Source organism: Musa acuminata, chromosome BXJ1-11 (assembly GCF_036884655.1).
Source record: "Musa acuminata AAA Group cultivar baxijiao chromosome BXJ1-11, Cavendish_Baxijiao_AAA, whole genome shotgun sequence".
NCBI classification, from domain to species: Eukaryota; Viridiplantae; Streptophyta; class Magnoliopsida; order Zingiberales; family Musaceae; genus Musa; species Musa acuminata.
In genome coordinates, this window is record NC_088337.1 from 2,540,303 (window position 1) to 2,566,633 (window position 26,331).

Genomic DNA, 26,331 nt, shown 5'->3' on the forward strand with positions numbered 1-26,331 from the left:
CATCGCTCTGTACGTGTAAATAGGGAGAAAAAGCGGGCCTTGTTTTAGTTGTCGCCTCCGATAAAAAAGCGGCCCCTCCCCGAGAATCTAGGTCCAGAGGAGAAGGGCATTTATCTGAGCGCTTGACGACTCCTCGCATCCATCGGCAGATGGAATCCTCTCTACTACTGCAGCGGTATCGAAGCGATCGCCGCAAGCTCCTTGAGTTCCTCGTCTCAACGAATCACCTACGGGCTCCGGCGCTAGCCTCCCTCGACTTGGATACGATTAGCGCCGACTATGTTCTTGAATGCATACAATCCGGTGCTGTTCAGCTGAGCTTTCTTTTCTTCGTTCTTTAATGTCGCCGCTTTCGTTCCGGTTGTTGAAGTCTCTTTGGCGTGATTGTAGGTGGAGACTTTGATCCTTCCGAAGCTTCTAGGAGGTACCGGGAAGGGTTGGATTACCCGATCATGGTAAGGTGCTGTATATGGTTTTCTTGCATTCTATACGATCTTTGGCTTTTTGTTCTATTCATGATTTTGCGTTGCATTCTTCAGATATGGTTGTATGGATCCTGCGATTATAAACTTTCTCTTTGTGTACCTCGCGTTACAGAATGACGTTTGGTCAACTGTTAAGCCCAGAAGTGATTTATCCTTCTATGTCCATCCACTTATTTTTCGAGTTCTTGGTTTATGTTTGATAACCCGATCATGGTAACGGAGTTATATGTGTCGAGACGGGTTGGGTTCGATAAGATTCTTGGCTTTAACTTCTTTTATGGTTTTGCGTCACTTTCTTGAAATATTGGTGTGTGAATAGTGTGATTAAAGATTCTTTTGTACCCTGGATTACACCTTGATGCTTGGTCAAGGATTTTCTGTAGTGTGGTTTGAGATAGCTCACTAGGGGCAAAAGTTATTGACCCTTCTGTCCATCTGCTCATGCTTCTAGTGCTTGGTATTTGTTCCATTGTCCGATCATGGTAAGGGTGCTATACATGTGGAGATGGATAGCTGTTTTCTTGGGTTTTATATGATTCTTCGCTGTTTGCTCTATTCATGATGTTGCATTACTTTCTTGGAACATGGCTGCATAGATGGTCAAGGATTTTCTGTAGTGCGATTAGAGATAGCTTGCTAGGCGCATGGTATATTTTGGATAACCCAGTTGTGTGGAAGGACGTGATCTATGTGGAGACAGATAGCTGTTATTTTGGGTTTTATGACTCTTGGCTTTTAGCTCTGTCCATTATTTTGTATCACTTTGTTAGAATGTGGCTGTTCTGATACTTCAATTAAGATTTTCTTCTTGTTTCATACCTGGATTTCACCATGACTCTCAGTCAAGAATTTTCTGTAGTGTGAGATAGCCCACGCTAGGCACAAAATAATTTACTCTTCCATGGTCATCCACTTTTGCTTCAAGTTCTTGGTGTCTGTTAGATTATTGGACCCTGATAAGGATGTTATATGTGTCGAGATGGATAACATGTTTCTTGTGTTCTACATGATTCATGGCTTTTAGCTTCAATCACAATTTCACAATATATTCCTGAACACGGCTGCATGAATACCATGATTAAGAATTTTCTTTTGTTTCTGTGAGTTACACAACGATGATTGGTTAAGAATTTTATGTAGTGCAACTAGACATAGCTACTTACACACAAAGTAATCAACCTTTCTATGTATATCCACGTTTGGAATCTTTTTATCATTTTCTCATCCAAAAATCGGTGGCTTGTTCCCTTTTTGTGTCATATTATTGTTGTCGTCCAAGCAGTTGGAGTATTAGGGGGAGGATAAAACTACACCTAGAAGGCTAATTGGCTATTTATAAGAGCTATTGCTTTTGAAGAACATGCATAATAAGAGAATATCAGTTTGTGTATAGGCTTTAGTTGTTTATTAGGGATCTTTTAGCTGAGAGCTGGCAGGTACTGCTGGTGGTTCATGCTTTATTGCCACTTGAAGTGACATGGCAAACATTCACAGTATAGTATTCTTTTCTGTATATGTCAACCTATCAATTCCACATGGTAAAATCTGTGATGCATTAATAAATTGTTCTTGGTGATGATTGAAAAATTTAATTTCACTTCTCCCAGTGTGGTTGATACCCATTAGTTTCCTTTCTTCTACATTTTTTGCACTATTTGGAACTTTTTTTTTCTCTTTTATGGAGCCTAGTGTGCTACTTGTCTGAGATGTTTTCTTGTTGAAATGATGCATGCATGTAATCCTAGTTTGTTATTAACTACAGAAGATCTTTTGTGAACTTTGATGTGAATATGTTGTTTTTTCGCAGATAAACTTGTCATCAGGAAGATTTTATTTTCTTCTCTCAAGACCAGAATTATCTGGATCTCCTCCTGTGCGAATTGCACCTCAGGTTGAGATGAAAACTTCTACTAGCCATCCTTCATCTTCAGCAGGGAAACTTGACAATTTAATTGGTAAAGGAACTGGGAAGTGTCAAATTGAGAATGCTGCTGATACATCTGCGTTAAATTTACCTTCCCAACCAGCAAAAGATGCAAAAGCCCTCTCTTTAGGTTTACCCTCAATCACTGCAGGTATATATACATCATAATTCACACTTGATTGATGCAATAAATACTTGTCTATGCATCAGCGGTGGTTGTTCCATTTCTGCAGCATATACTTTGTATATACCTTGTAAATTTCGGTAACCATATTCTATTTGTGGTCCCATTGAGCTGATCATTAGTTTTAGGGACCTTGAAGGGTTGTCTGATGATGATATACAACAAACAGCGTACGAGGTGCTTCTTGCTTCATTTGTACTTTCTCGGTAATCTCTATCTCTAAATTTACCAGGCTATATAACTTGTGTCTTCTGCCCATTTTGTTTTCTCCTGTACCCTTCTTCACTTTGATATAAACTTCTTGCAAACTCAGGAGAGAAGCAGACCTTTTCCAGGATGAGAAGAATGGGAAAAATTTTAGAGCTTCAAGTGAACAGGCTACTAACGAAGAGCTCGGTTCAGTAACAGAAGATTGCAATTATTCCATGTTGGAAGTAGTTCGTGTCCAATTGGAGGCAAGATTTGAATTTTTTTCCTTTCAGAGATCATCCATTACATGTGTGCACTAATAAGGAATATATTTATCCAACTTCCTAGGTGATTTTGTATTGTCTATTTAGTTGATTTCAGGTAAGACTTCACATAATTTGTTGTTTCTCTACATTCTATCAGATATTCAACTCACTTTTGTGTACAAGTTCCTACGACATATTGGTTAATATGTATATGGCCTCTATTTTCTACTTTATAGCAAAATTTAAGTGATTTAGAACTTAATAGTTCTTATCTTACAAGCACATATTTTCTGGCACTTATATTCTTTTGTTTTTTCATTGCATAGTTAATAAATCATGAACTCAATGTTTGTAGTTGAACTTGAGGTGAAGCCTAGGTCAGTATTAGGGTCTTTTTTTATGACCTAGTTGTCAAAGTTTGAGTGATAAAAACGGCCTATTCAAACTTGACCCGCTCGTGATCCATTGGTCGTGCCTTATGTATTGGGTCACATCTAGTGCTAGCAGAGAAACTTCTGAATTGAGCTGATTGTTAAAAATCAAGATGTTGGATATGCATTATATACAGTTGTTAAAAATATATTGATAGGTTATAGTGTTATACCGTTATAGTAATCTTCCAAATAAAAAGAAATCCACTGTAATTGACGTCGTTGAATTTGTCACAACAAAAAATAAATATTTACACTCTTTGGTGAACATTGCACTATGATTTTGTCCTTACAAAGAAATGTTGGCCCTCTCCATCTACAAAACTATGATAAAATATTCACAAAAAAGAGGGTTCAGAACTTGCCACCTTTATCTCTAACGACAAGCTGTCTTAACCATCCAACAACTACACTAACCTTTTTGTCTATAAAGCTGGCTCTAAATAATCAATTTGCCAGATTAATACCACCGTAATCAGTGGAAGCTAGGTTTTCAGATAAGTTTCTTTAAATACACTTTGATTTTTGACTATTCTGGGGCATTAATAAGAATGAAATATACTGTTTCCAAAAATAAAGCGTGTACCCAGTGCAGAAGGCTCCTACCAATGCAAGGTCTGGAGAGGGTCAATGTACGTAGCCTTACCTTTAAATTATTTTTTAAAATTTTCTTATTTAGTTTTCATTATCAACTTGGTTTGTACTTTGGTTTCTGATAGCAGAATTGAGTTGATATGGTTCTACTATATTTTCTTTTATGGTTGAAATTTTGGTTGACATGTATTTTTCTCCTAGTCCAATCTATATCTAGAAAATGATAACGAGTGGTCTAGCTCCTCAACTTGAAATTCCCCACCTTGGATTGGTTTTGAAATTGCTATACTTTTGCTTGTGGTAACAATAAGACTTCCACAAGGGGAGCCAGCATTCACCTTTTGCCTTTCTGGACATGTCAGATAATAACAAGTCCATTGCTTTCACATTTAAATAACTACTCTCTGCTTTGCAAACTGTGAATGTAATTTAATTTTAATCCCCTAGATCTCTGAAGCAATCAGTGCACTGACTAAGAAAGGGTTGAGGAACTTCACTTTGAAGATGATGCACAAACAAGCTGATGTCCCTCGGATAACTTTGCAGCTCTTAAGTGTCGTATGCAGTTCTGATTTTCCTAATGAAAGGTCATATGTGCGATGGCAGAAGAGACAGGTGGCCACAAAATCATGGCTTGATCGAATTTGCCTTGCATATTGATTCTTACGCTTTCTCTTATTTTTTATTTATTTTGACAGGCAAATATCCTAGAAGAACTTCTCCTGCGTTCTATTAGCTCCATATCTGTTACACCTGCAAAACTGAGCAACCTTATCTCAAACCTTAGAAACACTGAGGCAAGAGCTTGTTCAATTACAATGTAATTCATAGGTTTTATAAGTTATGACATGAGTTCTTGCTTGACTTTTTAGAATTCATGGACTTGTTATAAGTAAATTGCTACTCATATATTTGACCCAAATTATGGGTTTATTTTCTTAACTCCTATTTCGATTCATGTTGTGGTCACAGGAGTGGATTTCTACAGACAGGCTTGCTGAGACTTTAAAAGCTCTCAGAAATTATGCTTCTGAATTGTCAAGCATGCCTGGAAAGTTTGGGATTCCACATGAAACCTTATATTGGACAGAAAGTTATCATTTTAACATCAAATTGTATGAGAGGTTACTCTCTAGTGTTTTTGATGTTCTTGAAGATGGTCAGCTTTTACAGGTGTGTAAGTTTGATCTAATTGATGCAAATATATGTTGATTAAATTAAAGAGAGCTAGATTGCTTGTCAACGTAATGCTCTTTTCTGAATTTACTCTAGGAAGCCGAAGAAATTCTAGCATTTCTCAGGTTGACGTGGCCCATATTAGGCATTACTGAAAAAATCCATGATGCGTTATTTGCTTGGGTGCTTTTCGTACAGGTACTTATCATATCTTGAGTAGTATGGCTACAAGCTGATACTGAGTATTCTAGATCGAGTTGACAATGTGGTTGAAAATTGGAACTGTGAATAGTTTTCTTTTCATATGGTGCTAAATTTTACAACATATTGACAGAACTAGCAACAAGATAAATGAGCAACAGATATTTAGTCAATTTTAGTGGACTTGGTTTAACTTAATTCACAAAAATGAAATCTAATCACAACAAAATTCTTGAGTTATTTATCTTACTTATTACTGATTCTGGACATTCTGTTGATTGATAAGTTTGATCAGGATAACAATGTCTTTAGTATGGAGTCCTGGTAATTAGTACTCATGCAACATATAAGTGTGTGGCTATGCATATTTCACAATTTTGTTAGGTTTTTTCCAATGCTATATTCTGAGGCCTAATTTGTAGTTGCCTGATTTTGTTCGGTACTTGATCCTAAACATTTGTGTGTTCATGATATTATCTTTCTATATGCTTAGGAAATTATGATTTTATGCTATTATGTTCAAATTTTCACCTTGTAGTTTCACATATTTTTTCACATATTCTTGTGGTGAAGTCAGAATTAGTATTAATAATGAAGTAGGACGCATGTTAATTTGCATCGATGCATGACTATTCAACTGAAACACCTTCAGGGATTTGACAATGTTTTTTTTGTTTTGTGCAGAGTGGAAATTAAGAAAAATATTATGGTAATAACACATGTCATGTTTGTAAACTTATAGAAGGGAACATATGGAAATAAAAGTTCTCATAAATTTGTTTGGATGTTTCTCCTAATGAACTTTAATTTTACATATAGGTTCATCTGTAGTTGTGAATCTTTAGTTTAGATCTCATAAACATATGAAATGATCAATTAACTATAGATAACAAATAAGATTTCTTAAAGTTGGACAAAATTGGTTTTCAGGTTTTGCATGTTTTCATGGTAGGAACATCTTTTTGTTATTAAGGATGTTATGCGACTAGTAGTTAATGGAAAACTTGAGTTGGTTGTGTGTTGTGATATGCAAAAGCAGATTCAAGCAAATGAAAGTGAATCTTCAAGGATTAATAGCATCTAAAACTGAACCTTAGAATAACAGTAGCGCCTAAGAGAATGTGACTGGTGGAGAACAAAGATACTATTGAGTAGCTCAATGAAGAGTGGTCATTATAGTAGAGGTTGGTTGGGACTTGGGAGTGACGGCCTTGGAAAACTTTAATTGGCATTTTGGAAGACTTTGGTTGGTCTAGATTTGTTAACCAATGCCCGAAATTGACCCTAGGGAACAAGTCAAAGCTCATTGCCTTTGGTTGTAGTTCAATTAGGTATTGTCAACCACAATCCATCAATGATGTGTTAGTTTATCAGGTCCACCTATTTATGCATGCTGTTGCATCCATATCCATAATGCTGTTCGTGAAATTAGGTGCATTTTCAGTTTCTTCCAGTGAAAATGAAGTCTTTGATCATATTCATTTAAAATGTGACTTCTTTCTTAATGTGGTCTATTATTTGACTTGGAATTAACTTCTGTAGATGCATATCTGACAGTCTTTATAAGCAGTACATGGTTGCTAAAAGATGTAGTTCTCGGAACAAATACCTAATTTTATCTTTGTCAACTTTACTAGTTTACTGGACCATTGTCTAATAAGAAGTGTTTTTTTCCCTCATTGTAGTTTGTTCAGACGGGTGAGTTAAAACTTCTGAAACTCACAGTTGTCGAGTTACACAAAGCACTATCATGTGAAGATGGTGACATGATGGGACAGTATACAAGCAGTCTCAGTTGTTCAGTTGTAGCATCTGGTGGTAGAAGGGTTTTGAACTTGGTCGATTCTGTTATCTTTAATATCAATATGTGGTGTTGTAATCAACTAGAGGACTATCATCTGCATTTTAATCAGGTTATTTTTCCTTGAATATATATTCTATGCACAAGTAGCTTGATAATTTCTGCTTACGTTTAGGTATGATAAAGTTTGATGAGCAAAACCATAACTACTTGATGACTGTACTCCAATTTATCTTAAAGAATGCCAATCACTTTAGAAGCTTTGCAGAGGCTATTCAACATAACAGTGTTTTCAAAGATGTGCATGTTGTAGTTTAGGATCAATGAAACACTATGGGAGTTATGGCTATTTGGTCTTCGCATACCAAGCCTTGGAAGTTATTGGGATTTATTTTTTTAACCAATCACTCTGATAGAAGTTAGAGGAAGGCTATTTTGGATTTTCCCCTTTCTTTTAAAGTGCAGCATACTGTCATCAAATTGAGCTTTAAAGAAGTTATTTTCCTGAATATTATAAGTTGTTAAATGCAAGATATGCAATACTGTATCGTACCGGTGTTTCAAGATTGACTCGGTACGGTATGGTACCGGCATACCGAGCAGTACACCAGGGCTGACCGAGCGATTTCCTCCTACTGCAGCATTGTAGCACTGCTACAGTATATTACTGTAGCAATATAGCACGTTTCGTCCGGTAGTGGGCGGTTCGCGTACCGGTATGCCGTTGGACTGGTACATACCGCCCGTACCGGGCGGTACCATTCGAAATTTCATACCATGGTTAAATGTAGTTTTTAATTCAATTTTCATGTTTACAAGAAGAATGAGCTGCTATTTGCCTCTTTGACTATGTGGTGTAATCGATTATGTAGATAAGTAATGTACAATCAACTGATCTGTATTTAGTTGTGGAAGATTCCTAGTATTGGAGGATTTATTTACTAATTTGCTGTTGTCTTCTTTAAATAGGATAATTGTTCTACTTTTCAAGATTTGCTGGCATTGGCATGTCTTACCGGATCAAGTTTTCCTTATGAATGTGCAGAAATCAAGGTCAGTAATCAATACACTTCTTCCAGTTCCAGAAGATCTTTTCTGGTACTATACTTTTGTAATGTGTTTGGTAACTTTTCACCAAGTTTAGCAAACCTGCATTAGCGTCTATTTCAAGAATCTATTATAAGAACTTTGTCAGAGATTCAAATCTTGGTCCAGTGCCAATACCAATTGGCAACCTGACTGGTCTGGATCAACGTACAAAACACATAGTATGGAATGGTAACCCCTTGGGCCAGAGGGAAACAGGGAGAAAGCATGGGAGTAGGAGGATAAGGAGAAGAGTTGACGAGGAAGAAGAGGAGAAGGAAATGAGGATCCTGATTGGGAGACAATAGCAACACTGTGATGAAGAGGAAAAAACTGCTCGTACGTCTGCTGACCACCAATGGGACGCAGAGTGCTTAAAACCAGTGGTCTGGTTCGATTTGTTATTTAATGCTTTTATTTTTTTTTTCGCATTGCCTGATACACTAGGGCTTGTGAGTGTTTTATCTCTGCTGCTTTCATGCTTCATCGATGATATATCTCCTCCTCTTCTTTCATTGTTGCTTCTTCCGTTTCCTCCATCCCCTCGACCCTCTTCCTCCTCTTCCTCCTTCCTCTTTGTTCTCGCCCCAAGCAAATTGGTACTGTGATATGTTCCTGCATATCGACATGTACATCGGAACGGACCAGATCCATATGGAACCAGCCATGGGCTAGCATAGGTCTGGAAACCTTGTTTATATCTGTATAATTTAGTTAGAGAACCACATTTGCTCTGGAGCCTTGTGCTCTAGGCTGTATAGTGATAAGCATGCTTAGTCCATATCGCTCGAGTAGAGGAACTAAGGCCTTATAAGAGCCAAAGGTGACACCTCCCTTAGAGGCGCCTTTCGGTGTCCACCTCTAAAGGATAAAAACACGTAGGACCCACCCAGAGCTGACAATTCATCGCGAACCTACATTCTCGCACTAATAAAGACAAATGATGACTTATCAGATGATGCCCACCATGAGGCCAAAGGCCTCAACTCTCATACAGGCACTGATAAGCACGTTTAGTTCCACGTTGGTTGAGGAGTAGGGGAATCAATGCCTCGTACGAGCCAAAGGTGACTCCTCTACTAGAGGCGCCTTTCGGGATTCACGTCGTGTGGGAGCCACCCAAATTGACTAGTCCTTGTTAGCCCATATGCTTATACAGATGAAGGTAAATGATAACTTATAATATAGTATCCTCTTCTGAATTTGTATGGGTATCATTATTGATCTTTATGTGTACCATCACCACTCTTGTAACATACAAAGCTCTTTGGCATTGCAACAGGGAGCATTTTTTAAGGACCTTATTAGTTAATAACATTTTGTTACATCAAGAATCATGGTTCACCTTTTGGTCCATACTGATGTACGAACCAGCTGTTGGTATGGTACATACTGACACATGGTATATGGGTGTGTACCGATGTACCACCCGTATCGTTCCCCTATTAGACCGATATGTACTGCCCGTATCGAGTGGTACGTCACGGTATGGTAAACCTTGCCAGGAAGAAAACTGAACGTGCTTTTTATTTAGAATCTAATGGAATTCTACAAACAAACTATTCAAATGGGAACCAATTGGGAACAGTGTGATGAACAGATTCTGGCAAGTGGATATGCTTACAAGTAGTGTCAAACAATTGGTATTTTTAGTGACACAAAGTGTGTCAAAAGTCCCATAAATCAATGGCTTATAAATACATTTTTTTTTTCTGCCTCGTATAATATTTTGCCTATATTGAGACTTCTCATGTTAATAGTCATTCAATTCAAAACTTGTCATGTCAGTTGACTACATCAGTATTTGTTCAATTACAGCACGTCAGGCCTATGGCTAAAAACCTTGCTGCATCAAAGTTGGCCCATATGTTTGTTGAGAAGTCAATTGGAGCTGCATATAGACGGGTAATTTCTGTCATTTCAAGTTTTCCATCATGTTTCCAACAAAGATTCGGATACAAACTTTGTATTCTTTGTAAGTCTAGGTCCTCAACTTTTTGGATGCAGAAAATTTGGAAAAGGATCATTCTCTTGTCATGCTAGCAAACAAGTTTAAGGCAGTTGCTGAGAAAGAGTACACTCTATTTAGTCCTGTTTTATGCCAGCAATATCCTGAAGCTGGGATAGTTGCTGCTGTTCTTCTGCACCAGTTATATGGGAAACACCTGGTATGTTATATGAATGGAGGTTCACTATTCGAATGTTACATAATTTATAAACCACATTATTTAGTATTTACACTAGTTGTCTAAATAATCCTATTTTTTCCATGTCTAGAAGCCATTCCTGGAAGTGGTCTCACATCTTTCAGAAAGCACCATCAAAGTGCTTGCAGCATCAAATAGTTTGGAGTCTTATCTGACTTATATACTGCATTCTGCATATGGAGAAAAAAAGAGATCTCCAACAGCCAACTATATACATCCTTATCAGGTTTAAAATTAATTTCTCAGATTTTAGGTAGCTTGAGTGGTAAAAATATCCAGGTTAAAGTTCATCAGCTAGTCAAATTATTTGGTTAAAAACTTTTTAACATTTTCCCATTAGATTTTCTCATTATTTATCACGAAAACAATTACAGAAGTTTTGGACTTACACTAGTTTCTTTCTTTCACAAACTATTTGTGTTGTTTAGGCAAGCATTCACTTAAATACTAAAACTATTAGGGCTACTTATGGAAAGAAAACAAATTCTTCTTACAACATCGTTCTATTTTGATAGAAAAGTTACTCTTCCTCGATCACTATTTGCCCATAAACATTTTGAAGAATGCTTAAAATTTTAAATTTACTTTTGAAGATTTTGTAAGTATGATCAAAGATTTCCATATTGCATACCAAAACCATACTGGTCTTCTGATGAAATAGTATGGTACTGTACTGTAGCTTCCTAGTGCCATAATGCTTATCCTTGGACTTAGACATCTGTAAACATGCATGTGTACACTAATGTTTTTCCTAATCGACAAAGTTGATGTGAAGCTAATTATTAATTTTCCTAATTGACAAAGTTGATGTGAAGCTAATTATATTTGTCTTTACAGATTAAATCTTTCTGTTCTCCACTTATTGTTCACTGGGTGCAAACTCAACAAAATAACATCTTGGAATGGACACAACGTGCCATTAACATAGAGGTATTGACTGTTATATCTGGTTTGAGAAACCATGCTTCATATCTTCTAGCTTTCTTACAATTTTTTCTTTGAATGAGGTATTGACTGTTGTGAACTTCTTATAATTTTGTGAGTTTTGGCTGCGTTATACCAACATGATATTACCACATGGGTTCTTTCAGTGACTTGTTGCTTTCAAGTGCTATTCTATGTAGATAAGCTCAACATGTTCTGGTATGGGAACTGGACAAAACCATATAGATTTTATAAGACAATAATGGATAGGACATGCATCAAGTGATCTGATCAAAGACGAACCTGGGGAACAATATGGTGAATCATGCATATATAGATAAAGAAAATACATTGACATAGGGCTAGTATCCTACAGGTGGGTTCAGGCCATAATCGAATCACATCCTAATGGAAGATTCGCTCCTGCAAACATGATCTATGATGTTTGAAAAGCTTAAGAATTTTAAATCATATATTTTTTACACTCTTAAAACTTAAATAGTTCCACTTGATAAGGTATACTGAGTTTATGATGATTTTTGGTTTTCTTCTTTGTTTTCTCTCTTCTTTTGGGTGGGTATGGCCCACCCATTGAGTTTATTTGTCACCTCCTGATGGACTAATCTTTGTTTATTTTTTATATATAATCAGCAGCAAGTTTGTCAAGAGAATATAATGTGTGTTATGAATTTTACACTGTTTTAGAATTTGCTAGTTGTCTTTCAAATGAGCTTAAGATTGGTTTAGAACTGGGACATATTGAAAATGGCATGCATCTGTGTTCCGGCAACAACCTTCACAAAGTAGTCTTTCCTAAGTTTGGGAAAACATTTTTTCATAGTTTACTGGAGCAATCTAAAATGGGAATGCTACTTAACTCTTCAATTGTTTTGTAATAGATGATTTGGTAAACAATGAGCTATGTACGACCATGATTACTTCTCCTTAGTGATTTATTTCTTCATGCAGTTTAAATAAGCACATTATATGATTTATATAGGATTGGGAGCCTTTATCAAATCAACAAAGACAAGCTGCATCAATAATTGAAGTTTTTCGAATAATTGAGGAGGTTTGAATCTGCTTATCAGATTGTATTCTTGTATTTAATGCATTTTGATGCATGCTGGTTCATCTTTTGAGTAGTGAATATGATGCAATCTAATATGTAGTCATGTAGATGTTGAAATTCTAACCAAATCCTGATATCTCATTAATCATTATTCTTCTTGATACATTTAGGATATGTTGTATGAGTATCGTTTTTTTTCCTCCAAAAACTTGATATAATTGGAACTGCTGTTTGGATACTTTGATCATATTTATTATATATATTTTTTGTCTCTCTTGTGACTTGTCAGCTAGGGGAGTGGTGGGTTGATCTTATTTGCAATTTGACATCATTTTTCTGTGATGTGGATTAAATAAAATTAATTGCATGAGAATGCTACTTTTTTCATCTTAAGTAAATTTTCGTGTTTGGACACACAACGGTGCAAAGTAACATCTTGATGAATGGATTTGGTTGCTTTTGCCATTACTTCCATCATTTGTTGTGACTTATAACTACCTGTTTCTCGAAGTAGCTAATTGGGTGATGTGTAAATATATATTTATGATGGTAATGATGACATATTTATTCTTTTATGTCAATATTTTTCGTATTGGGTGTTTAAATATTGTTGAATCAACATGTGGAAATGGCATATGTGTTTCATTGACTTCCATTCTATCTTTTTAGAAAACTGTCTAAGATCTAAAACTTTAATGAGTTTAATCACAATTATTGAACTCATAGAAACCCATTATTGACAATGAAAATCTGACTTTGTAGAGAACAGCTACTAGCATAACAACTCCTCACTTGCCCGTTGTGTCAAAACAACATTCTAGTCATGAATTATTAATTTGAATTACTGGTTATAGCCACATTGTACTCGTTCTGCCAAGTCCAAACTCTACAAGTACTTTCACTAATGTTATTCTTTTGTTTGTTATCCTTTATTTTATGTTTATGGTCTGGTGTTTGTTACACAATATTTCTGCAACCATTCTATGTTGGACTTGTCTTTTTATCATCATAATTAAAACCAATAATTTATTCACTAAAAAATTCATTTGATGAAAGAAAGTGATCAAGTTGAAACTATTCATATTCACCATACATACTCATGCTCAAATATGGCTGGCATGGACATGCAATCTGCATGGCACATTACAGTCACATTCTGATGTAGACATGCTGTGATTATGAGAAAATTGAAATAGAGAGCGATGAGGATCACTTACTTTAAGAAAAATGCTTATTTCCACTGATGGATTTCTCTGGAGGCATGAAAGAATGCAGTTGAAGCTGAGAATTTACAGGATGTCGACTCCAGGGTTGAAGGGGGAATGAAATAATAACCTAACTCGGTGACGTTCAAAGGTAGTCATGAGAAGAAATGACAAAATTGAAATAGAAAGAGAATTAGAAAAGTGGTTGACTTATCTTAAGAAAAATGCTGGTATCTCGATCAATGGATTGAACTGATAGTAGGTTAGTGTGCAGCTAAGTTGAGGGTGTGAAGAATGTGGAGTCCAGGGTAAGGGGAAACAAGATCTAACCCTAACTCGTAAATATAAAAAGCAGCATCTCACTGTTGTTTTGGTTAGTCTGGCGGTTTATATTTGTAGATTGATATGATTAGGTACTTGGCTTTTATTGTCCTGGTACTCCTGAAACTTTAATTCTTGGTCAAGATGATTGAAATTGTTATCTGATTAAACCAACTTTCGCTGTACCGCCTACAATGGCATGATACAGGCAGTACGTACTGTTTGTTTATGTTTATGCATGCAGGCCTTTGTAAACCAGTCATTTCTTTTTCTAATTTGGGCAGCTAAAGATCCATTGAATGACTAATTTTGAGATTTGTGATAATCTTGTGACTAATATACTGCTAGAATTGTTTCGTACTTGCTTCATAGTTACTTTTTTGGCTTTTGTACTTGCACATATTGGTATGATTTATATTGTTCTTATTCCTTCTTTTATGCTATGTGAGAAATTGAGTAGTCATTTCTATTTGTCCGATCATTGGTTGCTTAGATATGAATTAATGAGCTGTACTAACCCATCGTAACGAGTGTTGCATAGACATAGACATAGTCATGAGATCCTCATATGGACTCATATCAAAGAGTCCAATTCTCAAAAAAATACAAAAACAGAGATGTGGGGATAACTTACTATTGTTTCAAAATATATATGATAAATACATTGTAGTGTTGTGAGAATATAAAACATTGAAAGTTAAAACAAATAAGAAATTATAGAATCATATAAAAATTGAATTCTTGTATTCTTATGACATTTGACATCACAATAGTTCTATCTATGAAGGTATTAGATATGGGACATTGATACTGCATGATACATTTCAAACTTAAAAACATTCATGAAAGGAGAACACTTTAATGAATTATTCATTTCAATGAAGTTTGGCTTTTGATTATAGTTTCAGAATATGTAGTTATATTATCATGATTCACAATCAGTTATTAGTAATTAACTAGCATCTCAAATATATTCATGGAAATTACTTATTTTTTGTTTCGTAGATGTTAAGGACATAGAGAAAATAACAAGAGTTTATGATGAACTTGGTATTATTCTGTAAATTTCATTAAATGTTCATAAAAAAGCTTACCTAGTGCATGAGGTTTCTGCCAATACAGAACCTAGGGAAGGTCAGCATACTCAGGTCTCAGCCTTCCACTTATAGACAAAGAAGCTGTTTTGGCTGCTCAAATCCCGGTAACTAATTTGCAAAGATTAATCTTACGATGACATTAAGGTCCAACCATTATCAATTGTTGATGCTAGATACAAAAATATGTAAGCAGTCAATGTAATCATACTAAAATAAAAAAAAATAATGTTCAAGTAAAATTTGCTCGTGGGTGCCAATATAAGTGTCCATGTAATATAAATAAAAACAAAAAGTACAAGAAATTAGGGAGACGAAGCATTTTGTAGGGAATAATATGACAATGGAACTTTAGTTACTGCAGACTTAACAATTTTATTTGACCTGAATCTGTATAGTGGATCCAAGCAACTGTCCTAAAGTGTGTAGCATGGGAGCATCTTTGATAATGTGTTAGCACAGAATGCTCATGCAGATGCCATGCTAGTTGGTGTTGGTTCTCCGGGCTGACCAGTGTTATGTGGTGTTGCGCTTAGCATAGCTAGTACACACCATTCACCAACATAGTTACTCACCAACATGCCCAACTCCTAATCAATGATCCAATCAACTAATCCATGTGGTCATTGAATTTGTGTATATGAAATAGAAAGTCAATTGATGGTTGGCGTTCTTACTCAGCAACACAATCCATGTTATGCATCAACTATAACATGTGGTACCTGATCACTTGGTGTCACTAAGTGTTGCAGCTTATTTCAGCATTTGATTCATGCAAATAAAATCTAAAAGTCATGGCTAATGGAACTTTGTGAACCAATTAAGAGTATATGTAACTTGTAATTTACCATTTTGAATCATACTATTGTCTTGAAATATCTTCCACGTTTTAAAAAGCTTTAACAAATGCTTTTCATGCGATAAATGTATCCAGGCCGACCTGTGTTATGTGGCGTAGCACTTGGCGTATCTAGTACTCACCATTCACCAACATAGCTACTCACCAACATGCAACTCCTAATCAATGATCCAATCAACTAATCCATGTGGTCATTGAATTTGTGCATATGAAATAGAAAGTCAATTGGTGGTTGGCGTTCTTCCTCAGCAACACATGCAATCCATGTTATGCATCAACTATAACATGTGGTACCTGATCACCTGGTATCACTTAGTGTTGCAGCTTATTTCAGCATTTGATTCATGCAAATAAAATCTAAAATTCATGGCTAATGGAATTTTGTGAACCAATAAGAGTATCTGTAACTTGTAATTTACCATTTTGAATCATACTATTGTCTTGAAATATCTTCCATGTTTTAAAACGCTTTAACAAATGCTTTTCATGCAATAAATGTATCCAGGCGGATGCTTAATTTGATTTTGTCTTGTCTTTACTGAACTATATACAAGCTATATATTGTTTCCGTGCTCTCCGCTGACTGCTTAAGACAGTAATTTAAGTTCATAAATGTGCAGATTGTTGATCAGTTTTTTAACTTGAACCTTCCAATGGATATTATCCATTTACGATCCTTGCTCATCGGAATAAGGCAGAGTCTTGAAGCTTATCTGCTGCACATAATCAATCAGCAAGGTATGAATCATGAGATAGAGGCTCTTTGTTTTATACTTATAAATATAATCACTTTATAAATGTTTGATTCATCAAGTCCAAATTGTCATAGCCAAGGTACTCTAGTGTGGAGCAAACTTACTCTGACTGCATAGAATTACATGTTTGTCTACTTATTCTGCAGCCCTGACATTTGACCTTTTTTGTATTTTGTTCTGTGTTTATGAGCGTGAGTTGAATAGGAAGAAGCGTACATCAACATATATATTTTGTTACATTATTGTAACTGGATTGACTCTGAAGTTTCAAATCAAAAGCAATTTGAATCCATCCGTTCAGTTATTTTTGAGATGCTATATCATGTCTTTACTGCTTACAAATTTCATCTTCTCTTTAAATTACAATTGTGAGGTACTTGTCTGGTTGATACCCAAAGGTGCTGACTTCAGTGCCTAAGCAAATGCTTGCTAAGAGATCAACCATGTACTTGGAATTGTTAACAAAATATCACACAGGCCATTGCAGACAAAGATGGCAAAGACTGGAAATTCTTTACATGGCCCAACAACATCACACAAACTTTTTTTGTTGCACTTATATTAATTTGTATAATAGTTTTCTGAGCATGTTGACATGACTAAAACTATAAACAAATCTGGGTTCAGGCATAGTTATCAGAACTGGACCAGACTAGACCCTCGGCCTGTCTGGTTTAAAAATTGGATCAGAAGTGATCAACAGTCAGACGCGACCAAGTTCAATCAGTTGGTTTTCTGTGAAGTGTGAACCAAAAGAATCAGCCAGTCCAACTGAAATCAGCAAGTTCTGGAGTGCCCTTAAAATGAGCAAAAACCCTTTTCTGTGCTACTTGCAAATCATTAGTCCAGGGATACATTCAGAATGTTAACAATAAAAAAAATATCTGTATTGGAGTCTCAAGACCAATAAATTCCTAGGTTTGTCTTGTACCTTGTGAAAATCATAACTCCTGTTTATAATTTTTTTTTCAGGACTTATTATTAATTTTGTATTATTTTATTTTATTTTATTTATTAATATTTTATTAAACATTCAGTCCAGTGATTTAAATAGGTGCTCGAGCGCTCGCTCAGGCGCCCGGACGAGGCGAGGCCCGAGTGCCTCATATGAGGACTAGGTGGTGCGCTTCAGTGAGGTGCCGCCTGGGCGCTCGCCCGAGCCCAAGCGTCGGGCACTTCGAGCTAGTGCTCGATTCATATAAGGCAACTGGGCGCCTAGGTGGTTTGGTTTAATAGCAATTAGTTGGTTCGATTGAACCAACTAACGTAGTTCCTTACCTCAAAAGCTACCCTTTACGCATGACTCCGACTCCCTAAGCCAACCCTCGCATGCGTTTTCTCCTGCTGCCTTCACCGCCAATGCTTTCTCCCACTGCCTCCGCTGCTGACGCTTTCTGTCATTGCCTTCGCCGCAGACGTAGCGAACCGAGTCTTTCTCCCGCTGCTTCCGTTGTTGTCCTCCGCCTCCACTGATGTCCTTAGATTCCGCTGTTGTTGCCTACTGTTATCTTAAACTAATCATCCGTTGTTGTTACTTCTCACTGCTGCATCTCTTCCGACTTTTCACTATCGGTTTCACTCGGTGACATTTTTTATACTTTTTTTTAAAATAATCATATTTATTAATTATATTATATATTTTTTATATTTTAATATTTTAGAGCGTTTCACTTCGCTCAGGTGAGCGCTTAGCACCTCAGGCGTTTTGGGACCTTGTCGCTTAGCGTTTTTTAAATCATTGATTCTGTCCGACCAATTGATCCACCATATGACTAATGACCCAATGTTCCAAGGCTTGGCTGATCACTGCATAGTTCAGTTCCGAAAACTATGGATTCTAGTTTATGAGCACCATTCTTGACCATGAATTGGTCGAAGACATTGCTGCATAGGGTACCAAAAAATAAAATTTTCCGGAGGTCAATATTGCTGCTGGATGGTCCCCAGACAATTAAAAAATATCAGTGTAACAATTAAAACAAGGTCGCAGTTGCCAACCTTATGGGAGTCTTAGAAATCCATACCAGACTACCAGTCAATGGATGACATAGTAGCATAGTGTAGTTATGAAGTTCTGCATGAAAACCATAGAAAATGTCCCAGGGCATCACAAAATATGGCAGGGAATGTCCTACTCTAAAACCAAATTGTTAGGACTTGGTCCTTCTAAATAGAGTTTTTTCCAGTTTGAGAAGGAAAAAGGTTTTCCAAGGATTCAAACTAAGAAGAATATAAAATTTTTGTTATTTGATAAAAATAACAGAAATAAGCAACGTTCAACAGTTAAGAGCTCTAAGAAGTCTTACAGTGCTTATTAATAGGCTATTTACTGATCCAAACTTCTAAAAGTATTAAACTAGACATTTCACAGAATACCCCGCAAGTATTGGTGTCCTGTTTTTGCTGTTGTCTGGCTGCTGCCATCCCCTTTGAATTGCAGGAAGGCTGTCGTCTGACCCCTGTTCAGCTTGGATCCTGATAGGGTGTCCTGGTCAAAACTGGACTTGTAGTCTCTATGACTGAGGCATGCAATTACCAACCAGTTTAAAATTGCTACTGGTCCAGTTTTGGCCTGCTTCTGGTTGAGACCAGATTGATGGAATTACAAGATCCATTGTTAGGACCAGCTGATTCGTTCCAGCCATAGATGAGGTGGTTGATCATGGCTAGCTATAGGTTCATTGGCTACCCTGTAACATTTACATTTTCCCAGGCACTTAACCTGGTACACACGGTATATCATCTACAACTTGCATTATCTGCTGCATCTATAAAGCTTAACAATTTGCAATATACTTCTTGACGTAATACCTTCTTGATATTGCAGTTGATAAGAGTCTGTTATACCCTACTCCCCCAGCCTTGACGCGCTATGAGGAATCTGCGAATCCCTTCACAAAGAAAAAACCGGTGGAACGTTTGATGTTGGAGGACAAAACAATGAATCAACTTAATGATTTGACATTGCCAAAGCTATGTGTTAAACTCAACACTCTCCATGTAAGTTCTGTTTTTTTCTTTGTTCACTAGAATACAGCATTTTTGGGCTTATATAATCAGTGAAGTGTGTTTTCCTTTTCTTAAATAATCAGTGATCGTGTATGTTGGTCCTATATATTGGATGATTGAATTTTGTTTAATCATATTCTTGCCAAAAGAGCCCTTTATGCATAGTTACTGGGATATAAATAAATGCATGTTGGGATGGAGCATTTGACAGACATTTACCCTTAATTGTAGAAACCAATTGCAATTGGCAATTTTTATTTATTTTACCATATTCAAGCTGAGCTCAGGTTGTTGAAGAGTGATGTACAATGCGAACATGTGGTTGAGCTCAGGTCCTGCTTTGTCTTGAAATATTGCATCTTCATATTTGATGGTTGTTTCTCCTAAAAAAATGTAATGTCAGACCTCTACCAAGAAAAAAGTATGGACGACCTACTTGGACCATTATCCAAGGTGTAATTTCTTCCTTGATACTTTAAAGGAACAGTATGACAAGAAAAAGGGTAAAACATAATGATAACCTTGGGTTGTCGGAGAGGAAATGAAGTTATAATGCGTATCAACATGAATTTTCTTTTCCAAGTCACCTATACCCCTAGTTTAGATCACTAAACACATATGAGGGGCCCATGTTTTCCTAATTGATATATTCATGTATACAAGCAGTGAGAGTCATGGTAATGCAATTTGACAATTGAGGTGCTCTATTTTTGGTGATCATTGCCAATTCTTGATGCAACTTCCAAGCCAAATTCATTGATAGAGAACACAACATATTTTTGCAAAAGCTAGAATAGTCAAAGTACTCAAGTGTAAAATAAGATTTCTTACCTATCGAATGTCAAAGTTTGGGGGTATGCCAAGTTATTGGATATTTACTGCTATGCGTTTTTTATACATAAAAATTGATGGCATCATGTTACGAGGATAGTAAGGTTCGAAATCGGTCAGAATTGACTGGATTATCAACTACGAGCCAATTTGTCACTAACAATAAGAGAGGAGAGAGTATAAAAAGGTCAATGACTGCTGTAGTGGCAACCTTAGGTTCGAAAGGAGTTCGAGAAAGAGAGGGAAAAAGATGTGACTAGGACTATGGATGTGAGGGGATATGATTCTTGTTGCATTCATCACAACCGTCGCATTTGCTAATTGTTGCCATTGTTGTAATGTTCCTTGTTCATAGCTGTTCAAGACAAATAAAAAGGTGCTGAACAGAATAGTTCATTCATTGAAAAGAAGAGAGATCTTGTGATATCCAAGATTAATTTCAAATCTTGTGTGAGCTCTTTTCAAATTAAATTATTTTCTTTGTTTGTCTTTGCATTATGCTACACTTTATTTGCATGGTGATTAGAGGGTCAACTACTTAGATGACAACCTTAGGATTCAAAGAAAGCAGAGAAAGAAAAGAAATAAAATGTGAGTAGAATAAAAAGTGTGGATTTTATTAAAACACTCTACATCAAAGAAAGTGTGGAAACTTTATATCAAACTTGAAATGTTTCTTCAATTTACAGTGGCATTTTTTGGTTTTCCATAATAAGGAGAGGGATATAACATATGATATGGAACATTAGAAAAAGGTAGTTCTTTTATCAGCATGTATTCCTGGTTTTCATGTTCACCTGACAACTTTGTTGCAAACACTTTTCTTATAGTATATTTTATTGGTAATGCAGTATTTAAGGGAACAACTTGACACATTAGAAGATGCTATAAAACATTCTTGGGTCCTCCTACAGACAGGTAACTATCTTGAGGTCACCCCTTTTTACATTTTCTTTCTCTAAATACAATTCTATTTGAGCATGATGGGTGTGAAATGCTAGCAAAAAATAAAATTGTATTTGTGAATATTAATAAACAAATCAAGTGATGCAGAACAGAGTAGGAAAGTAGAGAGAAAGAGGAGAAGAAAAAGAAAGAGAAGTGTGAGATAAGAGAGGAGAGCAAGAGATCGGATAAGATGCAATTCTTTTCATTCAAATCTGAAGTCATTCATTCATTGACAGTCTCTACTATTTATAGGGGTTTATTTGCCTTAGTATAATTAATGAAGACAATGATTTTCAAGAGTAATCTCCTATGGAATTAGTATGTCGTGTGAAAATTCAAAATATAACTTCTTGGATACCTAAATAGTAAATGAGTGCCTTAATACAAGAGTTCACTTGATACAAAAGGAGTTCCTAGAACGATCAAAAGACTCTTCAATCTTCAACACAACTCTTAGAATTTTTAGGCCAACTAATAGATGACTTTTTGTTGATTTCTTTACCTAGAATAAACTTTTTTGAAATCCTTTGTAAGGTAAATGATTCTCCATCATCAAGACTTCAGAAACTCAATGTTGGCATGCCTGGCTAAACTATAATAGCTTGTTCTTTCTTTTTGTGTCGTCAAATTTTAAATATCATAGTAGGAAAGGTAATTATTGTAACTGATTGAGAAGGTTGTGGGCTTGTGATGAAAATGATTTCACCTATAATGTAATTGTCTTGCAAAATTGCGAGGTGATTTTCATTTTTTTGTGCCTACTTGTCTTCTTATCTTAATGTTATTCTCTATGCATTTTTTTTTTTGGCATAATAATTCATTAGTAGCTCATCATCTTTCTACATCTTAGTCTTGTTAGACATTTTAACATATCTGATACAGATGATGGTCAAATATTTGACGTTGCTAAAGATGATCTACCTACATCTAGTGGCACTGTTGAAGAATTGTTTACAATTTTTGATGATATTAGAAGACGTGCAGTATGTGCAAGTGATATGATTGTGGATTTCGTTGGTAAGTAACTTTTGTATGAATCTATCATAAGTTCCATGCCAATATCTCTATAATATTATATATTTTTTAATAAATTCTGCATTAGTTTACTTTCTCGTGAACCAATATGAGCAATCTTTTTCAGGAAGGGGTAAAAAAAAGTGCATGGATGGACTTGAACTAATTCTATGACTCATTTGATCATGTGAAACTACAAGTTGGTAAAGAAATGAAACATAAAACTGGGCTTTATAACAGCAATGATTGAGGTACATAATCAGTGTTAGTGTTAGAAACAGGGATTTCTAGATAAGAGGCACTCTTTTTCAATACATGGGATTGTATTGATGATTTAGTCATTTCAATGTCATAAGTGAATTGATGACTTTATACGATGTGAATATGTAATGATGCTTAACTTGTTGGTTGGATTATATAGATAGTTATTAGATGCTACCAAGCACTCAATTTTGACAATTTGTAGGAGCAAGGGCGATATTTTGGGACTTGAGGAATTCCATGATATTCTCCTTGTATCAGGGAAGTGTTGAAAATGCTCGCTTTGAAATATTCATTCCAATGCTTGATGAAGTAAGTCAAGAATCTGAAACACTCGTCACATTTATGTGTTTTCCTTAAGTCTCAGCTTTTGATAATCCATACCAAAATAGTTCAGGACCATTCTCATTATCGTCTATCATTTCAATAGCTTAGTCATTAACTGTCTCTGGTTTCCATACAGGTTCTTGACACTGTGTGTGATTTAATTGTTGATTCACTCAGGGACCAAGTTGTTTCAAGCATTTTCGAAGCAACAATGGTACTTCATTGTGTAAGAGCACTGGTTTTTCAATAGTCTTTCTCTTGCCTAACCTTCTCACTGAATAGGATGGATATATATGGGTGATGTTGGATGGAGGTCCAGCCCGTGTTTTCTCTGAGAGTGATGCAACCATGATGCAGCAGGACTTGAATGATTTGAAGGTAAATGTTTTATTGCATTTAGTTTAGTGTTCTAGCATGTCAGGTGAAAAGGGTAAAAGTTTAAGGCTCTTTTCTTTTCCAATTTCTTATTTAGGTGAAAGCAGGCAATGCATTTTCATGGCATGCTGCTGTACAAATTAGTTAGTATGGTTGGTGCTGTCAACTAGTATGGTACAGCACCAGAGGGACAAAAAGGAGTGTGTACTTGGCGAAGGGGGGAGATTGAAGAAATTTTTCTTAGGAGAGTTTTTTTTTATAGATGGACAAGAAATTCCTAGAAATAGAAATCCTGGATATTCAGAATCTATTAGTCCACAAAAGAGATTGGAACATTTGTTTAGCTTACTATAAATATGTATCTGTGCATGGTGCCCTTATGGATAAATTATGCATACCATCAGGACTTGGAACCTTTACTTTCTTTACTTTGAATATGTAATATCAACTTACTACCAATTTTCGTGTAATCAGATTTAATCTTTGCAGAGCTTTCTTGTCCATCCTATCAGTTTCCTGAGCAACTAGGATCTCAGATTCATGCATCTTATTCTCTTATTTAATTATATACTCAAGAGGATATCTGTCTCCTAGGATCTTTTTGTGGCCAATGGCCAAGGACTACGTCAAGATGTGGTTGAGAAGGAAGCAAGATTAGGTGAAGAAATCTTAGATTTGTATGCCATGAAGGTTTGTTATTTTCTCTGGTGGTTTATTAATATAATCATTAAATATGTGTATAATATTTTCTTTTGAATTTTAGGCTGAGACCATTATTGACATGTTGATAAGTGCAAGTCAACAAATTCCTAATCATCTTGAAATTAAGAAGCCCGGAAGAAGATCTGCAACTGATGTTGACACTTTACTCCGAGTTTTATGTCATAAAAAGGACAAATATGCCTCAAAATTTCTAAAAATTCAATATCAGCTTCCCAAGTCTTCAGGTGATTTTGTAAGCTTTCAATCAAATTGCTAACATTCATTGTTGTGTCAGATTTTATGCTTAGTCTACATGGAATAACTGTGCAGTTTTTAAGTTTTAGTATTCACAACCTTATCCATGCTACTGGAAAAAATTACCGCTTTATCTAGTACTTTTACCCTTATCTACTCTAATGGAAGCAAATTCAGTAGTAATATTTAGTGGTTATTAATATTTTAGTACATTTGATATTTGACTACGTATTAGACTAATATCATGTATCAGTGAGTGCTCTGAAATCTGTTGGAAACATACAATATCAGATCAGATTGTTCCTTACATTATATTAGAGTTCTATAGTGTTATGTAAGAGTTGTTGCTTATTGTGTTATGTAAGTGTTGCCATAATAAGTATCAGATTTAGTCAATCTGTCATTTTGAAGTAGGAAATTATCTATTTGATTATTTGTTGGCCGTACACTGGAACTCTTTATTCATGGATTTGAGAAAAAGAAAAGCAATAGTAAAGTTGTAGGTATAATGATAATTGGATATGGATCTACAAGTTTGAGGTTTCCTGATTGCATACAGGATTAGTCTCTGGAAATGTTAGTGATAGTCTTTGTTTTAGTGCTGTCATATCGCAACAATTAAATTCAATTAGTTCAAAGCATCTCTTAACAACAGTAATAGGCTAAAAACATATATATATATATATATATATATATATATATATATATATATATATATATATATATATATATATATATGTCTCGGTAGTGTTTCATTAGATTATTGCTGTACATTGCCTTAGATAAATTTCATAACTAGCACGCTCGTGCAGGCTACATGTATATGGAGCTAAAGAGAGAACCATCCCATGGATGAGCATTTTTTTTATAATCTGCTGCCTTGATATTTGGTTGCGGGTGTATGGATGGAAGTTCAAGAAAATTTTGAATATAGTATGTGATATAAAAACATGCTGGCATCATCCCTTTAAAGGTCATTGAATTGTTGATGATGTTCTTGTTGATGACAACCGGTGGAAGGATAACTGATATGTTGCCCCTGCCACTGCCCTATGAGTCCAGAAGTGATAAGCTAGCTACTTGGAAGATCTAATGTAGGATGGGAGGATTTGCAACGATGTAGCCATATTCAATACCCACTTATTGGTTTATGCTATGTCGCCGCCATCTTTTATTTGAATGCCTGAGCTATATAAGTAATCGTATCTGTTGTTTGGCTGTTGGTCTGAGCTTATGTAACACCCACTCTTTGCAGATTACGAGGACACGACTGGAAAGGTGCCGCCGTCAAAAAACCCCCTTCTATCAGATATGCTTAGAAGAAAGAGCTCGATTAACTGGACCAAAAAGGGCCAAAGAAGCTTTAAGATCGTCAAGAACAAATTTCAGGAAGCTACCTCAGAAATCGGGCGACCACCTCGGTGAACTCTTTCTCTCTCTGTCACTGTTGTAACTTGTAGCAAGTACGTCAGCGGAATTGTATGCTACAGGTCGTTGGACCATTTTTGAACCTTATACTATATATATATATATATATATATATATATATATATATATATATATATATATATATAGAGAGAGAGAGAGAGAGAGAGAGAGATAATTCTGATTGTTTCTATCATACAGATAATTCAACATTTTATATCCGTAATTATACTTTGAACACCGATGGGTGTTAATAATGTGTGTAAAATAATTAGTCACTTTTTTGCCATATCAAAGATGAACTAGAAACTTATTTTAAAATGCAAATTTCTTCTTGCTATGACATAAATCATAACAAAATCAGTAAGGTGGGCCTGTTTATGATTTACCTGAAACAAAAAAACAAAAAA

General features: G+C 35.7%; 1 protein-coding gene across 3 annotated transcripts; it reads left to right on the forward strand.

Annotated features, from left to right (window-relative positions):
* Positions 1-51: 51 nt before the first annotated feature.
* Positions 52-26,161, forward strand: LOC135596847 (protein unc-13 homolog). Of its 3 annotated transcripts, none has more exons than XM_065089055.1 (26): positions 52-303; positions 391-455; positions 2,293-2,560; positions 2,733-2,799; positions 2,907-3,048; positions 4,521-4,688; positions 4,772-4,870; positions 5,046-5,246; positions 5,346-5,447; positions 7,136-7,363; positions 8,221-8,304; positions 10,156-10,242; positions 10,323-10,505; positions 10,615-10,770; positions 11,382-11,474; positions 12,469-12,540; positions 16,640-16,757; positions 19,602-19,774; positions 21,466-21,532; positions 22,445-22,579; positions 23,043-23,149; positions 23,301-23,378; positions 23,447-23,542; positions 24,134-24,229; positions 24,303-24,486; positions 25,752-26,161. In XM_065089055.1, the coding sequence occupies exons 1-26, from the start codon at positions 150-152 to the stop codon at positions 25,919-25,921; spliced, it is 3,393 nt and encodes a 1,130-aa protein (XP_064945127.1). In that variant the 5' UTR covers positions 52-149; the 3' UTR covers positions 25,922-26,161. The 3 variants fall into 3 exon arrangements, with proteins under 3 accessions (XP_064945127.1, XP_064945128.1, XP_064945129.1); XM_065089056.1 differs by having other exon boundaries at positions 10,618-10,770; XM_065089057.1 differs by lacking the exon at positions 52-303 and having other exon boundaries at positions 403-460.
* The last annotated feature ends 170 nt before the right edge of the window (positions 26,162-26,331 follow it).